General features: G+C 35.2%; 2 protein-coding genes and 1 non-coding gene across 3 annotated transcripts; 1 reads left to right on the top strand and 2 right to left on the bottom strand.

Moving 5' to 3' along the window:
- Nucleotides 1–401: 401 nt before the first annotated feature.
- Nucleotides 402–3,346, bottom strand: LOC113291093 (GDSL esterase/lipase EXL3-like). Its single transcript, XM_026540667.1, has 5 exons — nt 2,949–3,346; nt 2,288–2,418; nt 1,952–2,182; nt 1,578–1,833; nt 402–1,118 (listed from the first exon to the last, which is right to left on the bottom strand). Exons 1-5 carry the CDS (start codon nt 3,220–3,222, stop codon nt 907–909), a joined length of 1,104 nt encoding a protein of 367 aa, XP_026396452.1. The 5' UTR covers nt 3,223–3,346; the 3' UTR covers nt 402–906.
- An 8,444-nt stretch (nt 3,347–11,790) lies between these two features.
- TRNAR-ACG lies at nt 11,791–11,863 on the top strand. The gene has a single exon. It is a non-coding gene; the product is annotated as a tRNA-Arg (tRNA).
- Nucleotides 11,864–11,998: 135 nt separating this feature from the next.
- On the bottom strand, nt 11,999–14,303 carry LOC113291078 (GDSL esterase/lipase EXL3-like). The gene is made up of 5 exons (XM_026540656.1): nt 13,859–14,303; nt 13,229–13,359; nt 12,892–13,122; nt 12,551–12,806; nt 11,999–12,439 (listed from the first exon to the last, which is right to left on the bottom strand). Exons 1-5 carry the CDS (start codon nt 14,130–14,132, stop codon nt 12,228–12,230), a joined length of 1,104 nt encoding a protein of 367 aa, XP_026396441.1. The 5' UTR covers nt 14,133–14,303; the 3' UTR covers nt 11,999–12,227.
- Nucleotides 14,304–15,296: the final 993 nt, after the last annotated feature.

The raw sequence follows: 15,296 nt of genomic DNA, 5'->3' as shown, positions 1-15,296 counted from the left end.
TATCTAGTTGCACAATTAATGGACTGCATTTATCATTTATATCTGTGCACATTCCGTATATGTATAGAAATACTGTTTGTTGTTGAATAACATGAAGCCATGTTGCTTGTTTTTCCTATTGTGGTGTGTTATTAAACATATGGAAGTACAGCTACAGACATAGAGAGTGAGAGATAACCGAAATGTAGAAATAATAAGTTAATAAAATTAAGTCATACAGGTGTCCATGATCAATGTATGCACCTATAATTGGCAGTTGCCTCTTCTAGGGAAAACCCACTTGTATAACATAGCAGATGCTCTGGTTAATGCAAATAATGGAAAGAGGATTGCAAACCCTCTGGAACAGAGAACATTCATGTTTCCCTCTGGTATACTTTGGTCTATAAACACACGCAGAAACCCTTTCTGACTTGCAACCGCAATAGCGAAACCACTTACTATCCTCATTTTCTCCCACCGATTTTTACACGTACCAACAAGTGTCGTCGTGTGATTGTCTTTACAGTGTGTAAATTCAGACATGAGGAATGTTTTGCAATCGGCCTTTCACCTCATAAGTAAACACTGCACTTCATTGGAGTGCATTGGAATTTATAGTTTGGCCCTTCGTCCAATACTGTATCATGAACAAAATGTCTGAAATCTCTAGAATCTTCAATGAAGAGAAGAAGATGGGTTTGCAGTCCTTATAGGCCTTTAATGAACAAAAATGCAAGCCCATTCAACAATTTCTCTTTCTCAATCATTTATTACTTAGAATGAGTAATAAAATTAATAATAATTGTAGTGCCGAACAGTCAAATCACAACATAAATGAAGATTAAGACAAACTGAGGAACTATGATGGAACCACATATACCCATCTGATTTTTGGAACAATGGATTAAGTAGTAGAATTAGTCATCAGCATAAGCCGTTGTCACATAGGAAGCTGTTGAGGTATTTCTTGATGATGGGTCCGAAAAGTAGTTCGTAGGCTTTCTGTGTGGGATGGTAACTGTCCCAAAATACATATTTGGAGACATCTTCACAAGTAAATGGGTTCAGCTCATTACATAAGAACGTCGATTCTATCGTTCCTGTTCCACAGCATCCTCTCGTTACCTCTTCAAAACCTAATTAATTACAACATTGAACACAAATCATGAAGAATTTTCTGCATTGTGGCAAGTCAAAAGTACAGATTTATTAAGCGGAAAATGGGTCATTTGTCCAAATATTTTTAAATCACGGTTCAAATGGACGAGTAAAAAATAGTTTGGGTGAAATGGCCAAAAAAAATAGTAAAGATGAAACTGGTTTCATCATAACTTAAATTTAAAAAATAGTAAGGATGAAACTGGATACATCCTGTGTAAATTAAAAATAAGAAAAAATATTTGAAAATGGTCACGATGAAACTGGTTACATCCTGCCTATTTTTACATTTTTGTCCATTTAAACAGTATCAAAATCTAACTGTCCAATTCACCCAGGAATTGTTGATTTTGGTCTTTTTAACCAATTTTGTGTTTATTAAGCCCGCCCAAGACAAGCGATTATATTGAGTGTAAGAGACTCACAAGGGTACTTACCATATTTTTCAGGATGTTCGACAATATATTGGAGAGGATTATAGATATCCACATATATAGCTCTCCCATGTACAAACTTAGACGTGAGTTTGTCAAGTGCTGAAATCAGCTTTGAGTTGAAAAGCTGAGCAGCTTCGTTATAGTTTTCTACGCAATTTCTCGCTTTGCCTCCCGCTAATGTTCTCTGGGATGGCAGGCATCCTATTGGCGGTGTGCCAAGTACTCCAATTCTCCTTGCTCCCAAATCGTACAATTCCTACAGAAACCGGTCATTTCAGTTTCATTTCTACCGGATATCTGGCATGAAGACGCATGTTTTGTTTGAGGCTATTATTCAGAATAAATAAATATAGTTCAAAAAGAAGATAAAATACCTGAATAAAATTGGAGGCTCCTTCTACCATAAAATCAGTATAGGCCGGGATATCGTAATTATTTCTTAATTTTGAACCAAAATAAGTATTGGCAAGGTCATCACTTCCTGCAACAATTAGGTACACACTCTCTGATAAAATACTCTTAGCTTTCTCTTCTCCTCCAATGGCTGTGACTTTAGCTAAGTATGCTTTGAACATATCCATTTGTTTGTCCATGCTTATAGCCGTCTATGTTCAGTAATTGAACAGATAAACACAATCAATGAGAGCATATACACAAATAAATCATTTCGAGTCCTTGTTGAACCAAACCATAAAAGTGGAGATATATACCGCGAGTTTAGAGGTAAGTGGATCATATCCGGCTGCACCGGACGCAAAGCTTACACCCGTAAGGAGATCATTTGGTCCCAAAGAAGGGTCGTTATAAGCTGGTAAAAGTTCCTTAATTCCCAATGCTTCAACTGTAAAAAATAATGATAATTAGTTTAGACTTTAGAATTATAAATGGATGTGGATCCATGATTGTCTAACATATAGTACAAATGAACCATACTTGTTTAGATATTACTCTAATGATAGATTTTTAAGATTTAGGGTCCCCCACAGAAGGAAAATACCACTGTATGGTCTATTTGTAGATATATATAGCTCATAACTTAAATGAGCAGGTAAAATCCTAAAGCATGGTTGGTGAAAATGCACATACATTCAGAGCAAAGGAATGCCTTATTGCGTAAATCAGTTACTGTGAAAAAAAAATAAAAAAAAAATCATGTTGACAGTGCGATTTAGCCTAAGCCCTTTCGGAACAAACCTCAACATTGTCACGGTTAAAAAATCAAACCAGTAAAAACTTATCCTGATAGGTGCGGTTGAAACAAAATATCTAATCCTGACAGTTCGATTGAATTACGTTGCAGAAATGTTCACCTGTATTTATCATCTGTGTGCAATACATACATAGAACTATAGAAACTTTAACGTAATGTACCTATCAAGTCAGTAGGGATTTTGCCATTGCTAAATCTTCCACTTGGGTTCCCACCCTGGAAATCTCTTCCATAAGGTAGGTAGTTACTCTTAGCGAGCGTAAGCATGTTGTTGTTATTCCCCGGATCAACTATCGAGTCTCCGAACACAAGAATTGCTGGAATTTTAATATTCGGAGGTAACTTAATAACTGGAATGGATTCGATCAGCTGAACTAGAGTGCAGATAGAAAATATAGTAAGAAGAATACTAGATGTTGAAGCAAATGAAACCATCTTGTTTATAGTTGTACTGTGTGTTGAGCATTTAAATGGAAACAGAACCAAAGAGCTAGAGAGAGTGCAGCAGAAAAGTATGGAAAGGTGATCAGATTATATAGGCGTCAAACATTAATGTATGCACCTATAAGACAATGTTATGGTTTTGAGTAATGAATGTTGCTCGATCTATTTATAAAGGTAGAGTTTGTACTACTAACTGCCTTCTCTTTCACGTGTCATTTTTGCAAAATTTACACATACGAAATGGTATTTTTTGTCAAATTTTTTTCCATACTGTCGTTAATAAGAAAAGTCATTTATATTAACTAAATGAAATTTGTGTTTCTTTCAAAAATTGAACTCAAATTATTTCGAAAGATAATAAATGTAAGGATTGTTTAGCAAAGCATGCTGAAACGAATAGGGTGTGTCCAGAGATTAGATAAATGTTCTTCCATTATGTTTGCATTGGATTTTATTGGATGATAACAAGTTTGTAACTGCTTCATAGTCTGCAAGGATTGTTAAAAGAAGCATGTACACTTCCTTGATATGATATATATACTTAGAAAGTTTAGTACCTCAATTTTCAAGAATTCTTTTTGACACAAAATGTAAGTCAAAAATGAAATAGAAGAAATTGTATTACTTGGAAATTTTGCAGAAAATTGTCAAAATGACAAGTATTAATAGACAAGAAGATTAACTAAATAGGAGATAAGTATTTGGTAGTTGAAATACAATTGAATGGTAGGCGAGCGTACGCAATCAGTTTAGCAACTAAACATTAACAACTACGTGAAACAGAGATCAAGCATTTAGGCTGAGTGCAGCGGAAGAGGAAAGGATGGGGTTCAACAGTGACGCCACGTCACGCTGAAGACAAGCCTGAGTGTAGCGGTGGGGGAGGGAATTTAGATTTGTGCGAGGATTGCTTCCTCGACTAAGAGTGTTTTATTTATCTAAAATTCTTAATGTGGACCCAAATTTTGATATTAATATATTTTATTAAATTTTTTATTATAATTAAAGAGTAAGCGAGGATTTAATCCTCGTTTTTCTCTTTTTCTGGCGAGGATTCAATCCTCGCCTATACTGAAATTCCCATTAACCTTCCCTGTTTTCGAGAAGAGAGAAAGGGAGCGACTTTGGATTAGGCTTTTAGCCACGCCAGGACGTCGTTTTGATTCTCTTCTTTTTGTCTACTGCACTCAGCCTTAAATGAAGGTGGGAAATGAACTACAACCATCTCTGTTATAGGAAAAGCTTAAAGCTAAAATTGATTTGACTTTATTTGACTTATGATAAAAAGGTCAGAAATGTACTTATCTTTTTTCTTGATAAAAATCATTTTTACAAGGGAGGAAATTCCATGGTGAAATCTAATCTTACATGGATGGAGGACACCAACCCAATGGTCCAATAGTCAGCTCTGCTAGCACTGATACCTCTTTGATAAAAAATATCTTAACATATTTTTACCTTGGCACTCAAATTTTCATTGGAAAACGCAAGAGAAAATGTTTTCAGCAAATTTAAAACATACTCTAGCAATAGCAAGGTAAACTTATTAAAGCAATTTTAATCGGTAAAAATTTCATCCACAAGTCTATGATGGTCATGGTCCACAAGTTATAGACCAAAATTTCCACTATAGAAAATAAAGTATCCATCTGGACATTGAATGATCGGATAAGATACAAGATCATCCAATGTCCAGGTGGAATTTTTTAATTTGTTTTTTTCTTTGTAAGGTCACTCAATGACTGGATATAACAACTTTTTAAATCTTTTTATTATTTGAAAACAAATCCGGCTATATTTTGACTGGATGTTAATTTTTTTTATTTTTTCTAATATATCTAAAATAAAAAAGATAATGTAGGTCCACATTTGTGGATATCTATCTAGATTTTCCATAGTAGAAAATTTTTTTACAAGATTCTGATCAACCCTATTTATATGGATTATCCTTGAGATGTGGATGTTTATACATCCATACCATAGGAATTTCCCTTAAGCTCCTCAAATTACTAACAATGATATAAGAGTACTCAAATTCAAGCAGCTCTTGGTCGAATCACTCAACTCCAAATGAGACGTTTTAAAATGCCTTAAGAAAAATTAACAAGATGGAAGCTCTCCAAAGAAACTACTGGTGGAATAAAAAATCAATTAAAGGCTTATACTATATCCTTATTAAAAAACGGGGAGGCTTGGGGCTCACAATATTAAAGTCCTCAATGAAGCCATGTTAACCAAGCTTGCATGCAGATTGATCAATGAGAAGGAAAGTATGGTTCAAGTTCTAAAAGCAAGATACTAAAAATATTGTAATCCTCTATATGGTGAAATCAGCAATAAAAGCATTGGGATCATGATGTGATCTGGAATGGGTTAAAAGTTTCTATGTTTGACAAATTAGAAATGGCAAAACTGTTGAAGATTTTAAAGACAAGATGAATTGAGGATACAACTCCTGAAGATATAAGACTGGGAACAAACTCCAATAATAACATAATATGAAAATGGAAGGACTAATTGACTCTCACACCAACAACTGGAACGGAAGCACGATTCAGATCATCTTCAATCAAGGTCATAAATAAAATATCCTTAACATTAGACCCACCATCAATCATGAAGACAAAATCAGATGATCTCTTACTATTTATGGTAGTTTTAAATCCAACTCAATATATAAAGTTATTCTGAAATACAAACAATATTCATTACAACCAGCTGGTACAAGAATTTTTTTAGTAATTTGAGGAGCTTATTTATTGTTGTCTGAACTTGTGAGGTTGATAGTTGTTAAAAATGACTCTTAGAAACTAAGTGCGGTCTCTTAACCATTAATAGCTTTTTATTTCCTTGAAACTCCTCCTTTAGCGTCACCCACCCCTCTTTTGCGGTTATAGCTCCATAATTCGAGAAAAATTGTATCATCCATTGCCATCTAGATAGTGTATGAATCTTTGTGATCTTTCAGTTTCAAAATTTTCAACTATTTTTGTTGTTCTTGAGTCATAATTGTTGTTTCCGTCATGGTTACACCACTACCAACGACTCTGCATGAGGTCTTGAGATATGAAGTATGTCTTCATTTTGATGCACAAGAATCGTAATTCTCTGCGAAAAATATTGGTATATTAATTGCTTGATTTGAACTGTTACTAGTCGATATGATAACAAGCGGAAGTTAACACCCAAATCAATCGACTAAGCTCTTATATCACTGTTAGTAATTTGAGGAGCTTATTTGTTGATGTCTGAACTTGTGAGTCTGATAGTTATTAGAAAGGACTTTCATAAACTAAGTGTTTGGTCTCTCACTCTCTATCAAATTCATTTTTCTTATTTTTGATTCATACTCAAAATGAAACCTTACATGCCTATTTATATTTTACATCATCCGACCTTATAGTAGTTACAACTTCTAGTCTTTTCTCATTCTATACTTTTCTTAACACAATATATTCAGACCGGCTCACAATTATAGATAGATATTCTCTAGATTTTTCTTTGAACAACATATAAACTTATGACTAATCCAATTTAACCGATATTAACATAGAAAATTCTATTAACTTCTTTAACTATTTTACAATCCAGATTTACCTAGAAAATGCATTAACTCCAACAGAACCAAACCTTTGACTCAAAATCTGGCAAATCAACGATTAACTAAATATCGTAGAATCCAAAACATAAATTGTGGAAGATGCAATTGTTAGAGCATTGCTCGGTCGAACTCGCAAGCGTTGCTATCTCAAGCTTGTTTGTCAAGTTTAGGTGATCAAAATTATAAGTCTTGATTTCTAGTCTACTTATAGCTATGTCTCGGATTAGGATAGAATGTGTAGTTGAGCTTTAGACTTCACGACGTTCATCGATTAAAGATGAAGATCTACTGAGGAGAGCTTGGAGGAAGTTCATCAACAAAAGGTATGTGGAGACTACAACTTATTTATCACTCAGAAGTCTATTCTATTTTATCTCCTAATGAGACTAAGTCGTATAGCTATATAGACTTTTATATTATACATTTTGATATTTTGAGCTGAGTTTAACTCAGTTATCTATTTCTCGAAATATGTGTTTGAAGCTTTTTTCTTTAGCTACATTCATCATATTCTTGACGAGTTTTGGAAACAATTTATTTGTTGGAAACTAAATAATAAGTCAAAAGATGATCATGTGAAAATCGCCTTGAAAAATCTTACATGATTTATGTGAGACAATCATTTGATGTAGACTCGGAATGTTTCGTATAGATCATTAAATCACTTGAAAATTACTTATAAGCTAATAGTTTGTGTGAGATAATTATTGTCGTCTTCTAAGGATGTTTCAATGATTGAAATGGGAGTTTAAAACAAATTAACCTTTGTCTGGATACATCACAGTATGCATACCAGTATGCAAACTGTTGTGATATGATTCAGGTCCGGAAACCTTGTTTGCGTACCAGTATGCGAACAATTTTAACCGTTAAAGTCCGGGAACCAAGTTTGCATACCAGTATATGAATGGTTCTACCTGAGTTAAGGTCCGGGACAGTAGTATGCATACCGGTTTGCAAACTGCTGGACAAGACCAAAGTCCGGAAGCTATAGTTTGTGTAACTGTTTGCAAACTGAGTGGTTAAAGTTCTAAAATCGGTCAAATATGTTTTCATACTATGAACAAATACATTTATGAATTAAGGAATGCAATCTTTGCAAACCGTGGCTTAATGTTCATGAATCAATCCGATTTTGATTCAATTGGTTCACATATATTTATGTGAAATAGTGAACAATTGAACAACTTTATCTGAAAAACAGTTAGATTCATTTGATTATCTTTCATGTTTGATTGATCATCATATTTGATCTAGAAGTGTTAGATGAATGTGGTTAAGACAAAAGTGTTCATATGGCTAACTTCGGTTAACTATTATTGAGCGACCTCAATATATACGTTTAGGTATGATTACCATATATAAATGAAAGTATATTTCATTTGTGTGTAAAAAGCTAAGACCATCTAATGGTGGAGAGATATTTCTTTGGTTTTATGCAGACTTAGCTTGAATCTTAAATAAGGTTTTCATCTAACGGTGAATATTGAATGCTTTTTTTACTAAGCTATCTTAGCTTTGATTGAAAGCAAACCCTGATTTGAAAGACTATATAAGGGAGAACTCTAGCAACTGGAAAACCTAATCCCGACAATTTCCTGTGTCCTAGTTGCGACTAGAGTTGTTTCTCCTTTAACCTAGGTTTTTCCAAAACCATTATAGGTTAACGACTTGTAGACTTCATTTGGGATTCGTGAATCCAGACCCAACTATTTTCTATGTAGTTGCGTGATCTGATCTTACTATCGTATTGAGTACTATCTTCTCTAAGATTATCTCGGGATTGATCTCCGATAGGTAAGATATAAAACGTAATCACAAAGCTCTTCGTCTCATTCTTTGTGATTCCACAATAAATTTTTCTACTATCATATAGTTAAGTTATTGTGAGGTGATTGATATTTCTAGGCTGTTCTTCGGGAATATAAGACCGGGTTATCGATTAGTTCCTGTTCACCTTGATTTATCAAAAGACGGAACAAAAACTTCATAGGTACTTCTGTGGGAGACATATTTATCTATCAGAATAGGCTTATCTGTGGGAGACATATTTGTTTATAGGTCTTCGACTTTGGGTCGTAGTAACTCTTAGTTGTGGGTGAGATCAGCTAAGGGAATCAAGTTCTTAGAGTCCTACTAGGATTCAGAGGCGTAAGGAACGCGACTGTACCTTAATCGGTGTGAGACTTGGTTAGGTATCAACTACATTTCAGTCCGAAGTAAACTTGTAGTAGGCTAGTGTCTGTAGAGGCTTAATACAGTGTGGTGTTCAAATATGGACTAGGTCCCTGGGTTTTTCTGCATTTGCGGTTTCCTCGTTAACAAAACTTCTGGTGTCTGTGTCATTTCTTTTCCGCATTATATTTGTTTATATAATTGAAATATCACATGAGTTCAATCAATTGGTATATCCAACCTTTGGTTGTTGATATAAATTGATTGACACTTGGACATTGGTCTTTGGTACCGTCCAAGTTATTTCTCATATCAATCGGGCTCACCGATTTCTATCTGTTCGATTGCAGATTGTATTGAGAAATTAAGATATAACTCTTTGGTATATTTCTTGATTGAGATCGGTTTATAAACTAGTGCTCTCGAAATTATATTGGAGGTAGTCCATACAGATTGTCGGACGAATTATTGGGTGTGGTTGTTATACCCCTCTTTTTCAGCAATAGTGAGGAGGAGACTATAACTCATATGTTGATTAAGTGTCATTTTCCTGAACAAGTCTTGGAATTTAATTTCTTACGAGCTTGGTACTAAATCAGGCAAGTGCAAGATGTCAAAAAATGGATCAGAAGCTAGAGAAACCTAAATAATGATATATAGTTTAACTATCCACAAAAACTAAATCTTATAATGGTTTTCATGAGGTTCATATGAAATTTCAGATGTGAGCTCACCTCTGATAACATTTGAAGTAACCATAACACTCTAAAACATAAAATATACCATTTCTGTAGTGAAAACATGATTATTATTGTATGATTGACAACAATAATAATAGTAGAAGAAATACGATAAGCTATAATAACATGATATGGATCCCTCCTGTACTTGACATCACAAAAAATCAATATAGATGCTTCTATATTCCTGGTAGTAATATTGTTGTTTTTTCTCTAATCTTAAGAAAAATTTTCAGGAAGCTTGGAGACAACAAGGAAATTAGTAAAAAAGAGTTAGAGATGCGGAGCAACCAGAAGTATAGGTGATACTGACAACTTTCAAATGGATATATAGTTTAACTCAAATTTCACGAGGTTATCATCGAACGAGATTACAAGAAAGTGGTTGACAGCATTGTTGGGCCTCTCTTGTGTACCTAATGGGAGGATCAAAATGTTAATTTAGATTGTGAGTCTTTGGTTCAGAGTTTAGGTAACGTACTCGTAGGGGTGAGCATTTGGCCCTCCGCGGATTTGACCGGACCAACCGTTCATTTGCGGATGGATGTCCAGACCGTTCGTTAACAGGTTGGATGCAGATGGAATTTTTGAAATCCAACGGATAACGGATCGGGCCCTGATGCAACCTTGAAAATCCGTTGGACATCCATATCCGTTAAATTAAGGACATTTATATAGTTTTAGAAAATACTATGGATCATTTAGGAATTTTTAAGATGTTTGCTTGGGATGTTGTACATGGCATTTTTATATTTGTATACATATATAGGATATGTAGGTTTCATAAGGAGTCATTTGTGTTAGCTTTATTTTCCTAGCTTAATTGTGGGCCATGGTTTCTAATTGGGGGCCATGGAATTTTGTTTGCCCCCCAAATTTTTCAGGGGTGTAAAAACCGGAAGATGAATATACTATTTTACCCTTGATTAATATTTTTTTTTCAAGTAACGACCCTCATTAACGACCCTTCACCGACATTAACGACAGTTTAGGGTCGTCATATACATCATGATCAAAACAATAACGACTCTAAATTGTCATACACTAACGACTCTTTTTAGAGATTAACGACAGCCTATAACGACATTTCTAAAACATTAACGACTGTTTAAGTCGTCAAATGCGTAATCAAAACAGTAACGACCCTTCCAAAGGGTCGTCAGGGAATTGATCATTTTTATGACGACCCAAAACTGTGGTACCTTTCCGCCATTAATGAATCTTCGACAGTTTAGAGTCGTCACTTGAATAGTCTAAACATTAACGACTGTTGAGGGTCGTCAATGAAATTTTTTAATACCTTGACGGTTTTTCATACTATCTGGGCAAAAAAAAAAAGTTAGACTAAAAATTGCAGACAAAAAATCTGGAAAAAAAAAATTAAACTCTAATTAAGTAAGATTATCACTAATTAGTTAAGATTATCACTAATTAATTAAATTTTAACTCTAATCATTTAAGGGCATTTTAGTCATTTAAAAAGTATTTTTATAAGGGGTGACCCAAATTAGGTTCTGGTGACCTTTTTTGTCCTCTAGTGTATGGCCCCCAATTAATTCCGATGGCCCCCAATTAAGCTAGGTTTATTTTCTTTACTATAAATTTTTAGTAAAACAAATCCATTGGATTTATCCGCATCCAATTTGTCCATCCGAGCATCCATTGAATGCAAATTCGTTGGATATGGATTGGATGCGAATGCCAAAATTGAAATCCACAGTGCAATGGATTGGATGCGGATGAGGCGAAAACCGGTTCATACCGGCCCATGCTCACCCCTGCGTACTCGTGTGCTTTGGGCATAGAAATGGCTGGTAGATCTACTTGCCAAATGTGCTGGAAACAATAATTGTAGTAAGATTTGGAGTGAAAATCTCCCAAGTCATGTCAATAGTTGTTTGTGTCTCCAAAGTAGTTTTTGTAATCATCGAAGTGTTTTCCCATCTATCATCAGTGACTAATATCAAAATGCAAGTGTACGCATTAATTAGCTATATGAGAACACTAATTAATTAATTATATGAGAAAACGGTTAGCAAGAGTGACTCTGTGGCCCAATGGATAAGGCGCTGGTCTACGAAACCAGAGACTCTGGGTTCGATCCCCAGCAGAGTCGTTTTTGCACGCTGTAGTCTAAGCGTATACTTTTTTGAGTGACTAGTTCAAAATTGTTAATGTCAGTTCGTTTATGGTGACCTCTCCCTTTGGTTTCGACTATAGCACATATTACAGTGATTAATCTCCAACAAAATATCTGTAAGAAAGTTCTCTTTCCCAATCAGTAATAAAATAGAATTTCTAGTACCAGTCTGTCAAGTTAAACCTGTATGGAGATTAAAACAAACAGAGGAACTTGTAAAATAGATACAAACGAATAAATGATGGAACCACATCCCATCTGATTTTTGGAAATTGTTTAGCGTGGACCATCTGGTCTTGATCATCTGGCATGCATTTGGAGACATTAGTCACATTTACAATTAGCATGCGGAGTTGTCACAGACGAAGCTGTCCACGTATTTCTCGACGATGGGTCCGAAAAGTATTTCGTAAGCTCTCTCTGTGGGATGGTAACTGTCCCAAAATACATATTTAGAAACATCGTCACAAGTAAATGGGTTTAGCTCGTTACACAGGACCGTCGATTCTATCGTTCCTGTTCCACAGCATCCTCTTGTTACCTCCTCAAACCCTAAAAACAACATTCAACACAATCAGAAGAATTTTTTGTACAATGTAATTAATTAAACCACAGTGATATACAACAAAATTTATAAATAGAAATCATGAAAATCGTACTGACCGTATTTGTGAGGATGGTCGATCAGTTCTTGGAGTGGATTATAGATATCAACATACACAGCTCTCCCATGTACAAACCCAGAAGTGAGTTTGTCAAGTTCTGAAGACAGCTTTGAGTTGAAAAGCTGAGCAGCTTCGTTATAGTTTTCTACGCAATTTCTCGCTTTGCCTCCCGCTAATGTTCTCTGGGATGGCAGGCATCCTATTGGCGCTGCGCTGAAAACTCCAATTCTCCTTGCTCCCATATCGTACAGTCCCTACAGAATAATGCTCGATTAAAGGCTATTTCCAAACTGTAAAAAGAAGAAGAAGAAGAAGAAGAAGAAGAAGAAGAAGACATACCTGAATAAAACTGGAGGCTCCTTGTACCATAAGATCAGTATAGGCTGGGATATCGTAATTATTTCTTAATCTTGAAAGGTAGTAGGTATTGGCAAGGTCGTCACTTCCTGCAACAACTAGGTACACACTCTCTGACAAAATACTCTTAGCTTTCTCTTCTCCTCCGGCGGCTGTAACTTTAGCTAAGTACTCTTTGAACAGATCCATTTGTTTGTCCATGCTTAAAGCCGTCTATGTTTAGTAATTGACCAAATGAAAACAGTCGATGAGCAGCATATACACATATAAACAAATTTGAAGTCATTTTTAAGCAAGTCATAAAAGTGGAGGTATATACCGCGAGTTTAGCGGTAAGTGGATCATATCCGGCGGCACCAGATGCAAAGCTTACACCAGTAAGGAGATCAGCTGGTTTCAAAGAAGGGTCGAGATAAGCTGGTAGATATTCCTTAATTTGCAACGCTTGAACTGTAAAAATGGAAATTGTGTAAGGAGTTGACTTTAGAATTTAACATTATGGATACATGATCGTCTAGTAGCATATATAATCATTACGCTGGTAGGTCTGCATCTATAAACTTATCTTCAAACATTTTTGAAAAAATGAACCACACTTGCCTGTATTGTCCATGTATATAGATATAGCCCATAACTTCAAGAATGAGTGAGCGTATTTGAAATTTCTGTATTCTTTATGTTTTTATTTAAAAAAAAAAGAAAAGAAAAAACATTCTTGAAATGAAAGCTCTAGTTATTAAAATAAAAAAAGAGGATGTTGACAGTGACGCCCTTCCGGGCCAGAACCTTAATCTGGCGCCTTAAACCAACTAGGCCATATAAACATTGTGAAAATTGTGAGGATTTTCCAAAATGTTGGATACTCAAAAAAGGTGCTACTGATAGACATATAACACATGAATAGAAGTACTAAGAAACTTTGACGTGAATGTATATATGTTCTTCTTACCTATGAAGTCACTGGGGATTTTTCCATTGCTAAATCTACCAGTTGCTTTTCCACCCATGAAATCTCTCCCATAAGGTGGGTAGTTACTCTTTGCGAGTGTAACCAAGTTATTGTTATTCCCTGGATCAACTATCGAGTCTCCGAACACAAGAACTGCTGGAACTTTAATATTCGGAGGTAAAGTAATAACAGGAATTGATTCGATCAGCTGAACCAGAGTGCAGATAGAGAATACAGTAAGGAAAATACTGTTTGTGGAAGAAAATGAAACCATCTTGTTTGTAGTAGTACTGTGTGTGTGTTAAGCATATAAAACAGAACCAAAGACCTAGAGAGAGTGCGAAGACTGTGAGATATATTCAAAAAATGATGAGAGTTATATAGGCGTCAATCAAAACTTAATGTTTGCACCTATCACACAAGTTGTATGGTTTTGAGTCATAAATGTTACTCGATTCATTTTAAAAATTAGGGTTTTTATAACATTTGGTAGTTGAAATACGAATGAATGGTTGGCGTATGCTTTGAATTTAGCAAATAAACAGTAACAACTTCTGTATTGTCCTAAAGAGGTAAAACTTAGCCCAGCACCAGGTGTTATTTCGTCTCTGTTAAATTTGGTTGTCAATTTTGGGATAGATTTACTGTAGAATTTTGGTAAATTAGTCAATGACAGAGACGAAACAAACCTATGCGCCTACGCTGGTATATCAGTGACAACGGAGACGAAAATGAAATTTCAAGAGTAAAATATTTCACAACAGAGCTAGACTTGAGATTTGCAACGGAAACTAGATGCCTTCCAAGTCACTCCACATCTTTTGGAGGCCCCAAATAATTAATTATGATGGTTCAGAAAAATAAGATAGGATCTGTTTGTTGTTGATTATTGACTATTGATTATATATGTCGGATTGGGTATTGTTCTTATTTTAAATTTTCTTTATCAAAAGATTGATGGGTATATGATATTTGTATAATTTAGCATGACAAGTGGTTGACAAAGAATCAACCAACAAAATCGTACAACAACCGGGGGCAACCCTAACTGCCACCAGACTCATCCTGTCCCGGTGTCACCTCTCCACCGGAAAAACTTAGCCATAATTCAAGGAGGTCCAGTTGAGTAAGGACCACCCTCCACCTAACTGTGTATTTATGAGTATCTCTATTTCTTTTCTGCGGCAGCCAAGCATTGTCTTGCATATACACGTATTTTTCAAATTTCAGTTTGTGCTCATGAATTGAACACATACGTATGAGCTCAATTTAGAGGTGTTTAGCAAGGACAGCATCTTGGAATCATATGGTAGGGTACGTTATTAAAAACCCTACGGCCAAAATAGGGTAGTGAACCGTTTTGAATGACATGAGAACGACTATGACGAGACACTTTAGAGGGTACCGAGTACCGACACCTAATATTAGGCTTTCTTGC

This window comes from Papaver somniferum, chromosome 1 (genome assembly GCF_003573695.1).
Source record: "Papaver somniferum cultivar HN1 chromosome 1, ASM357369v1, whole genome shotgun sequence".
In the NCBI taxonomy this organism is placed as follows: Eukaryota; Viridiplantae; Streptophyta; class Magnoliopsida; order Ranunculales; family Papaveraceae; genus Papaver; species Papaver somniferum.
Note: the sequence above shows the minus strand (reverse complement) of the source record. Positions and strands in the feature narration are given on the sequence as shown.

What these genes read in the sequence shown, in the direction of transcription:
- LOC113291093 (XM_026540667.1), bottom strand. Translation starts at nt 3,222, where the DNA reads ATGGTTTCATTTGCTTCAACATCTAGTATTCTTCTTACTATATTTTCT. An exon ending in AATCCCTACTGACTTGATAG is followed by an intron (nt 2,419 to 2,948) that starts GTACATTACGTT and finishes TATTTTTTACAG; the next exon opens with TTGAAGCATTGGGAATTAAG. An exon ending in CGAACATCCTGAAAAATATG is followed by an intron (nt 1,119 to 1,577) that starts GTAAGTACCCTT and finishes GTAATTAATTAG; the next exon opens with GTTTTGAAGAGGTAACGAGA.
- LOC113291078 (XM_026540656.1), bottom strand. Translation starts at nt 14,132, where the DNA reads ATGGTTTCATTTTCTTCCACAAACAGTATTTTCCTTACTGTATTCTCT. An exon ending in GAGCCTCCAGTTTTATTCAG is followed by an intron (nt 12,807 to 12,891) that starts GTATGTCTTCTT and finishes ATTATTCTGTAG; the next exon opens with GGACTGTACGATATGGGAGC. An exon ending in CGACCATCCTCACAAATACG is followed by an intron (nt 12,440 to 12,550) that starts GTCAGTACGATT and finishes TGTTGTTTTTAG; the next exon opens with GGTTTGAGGAGGTAACAAGA.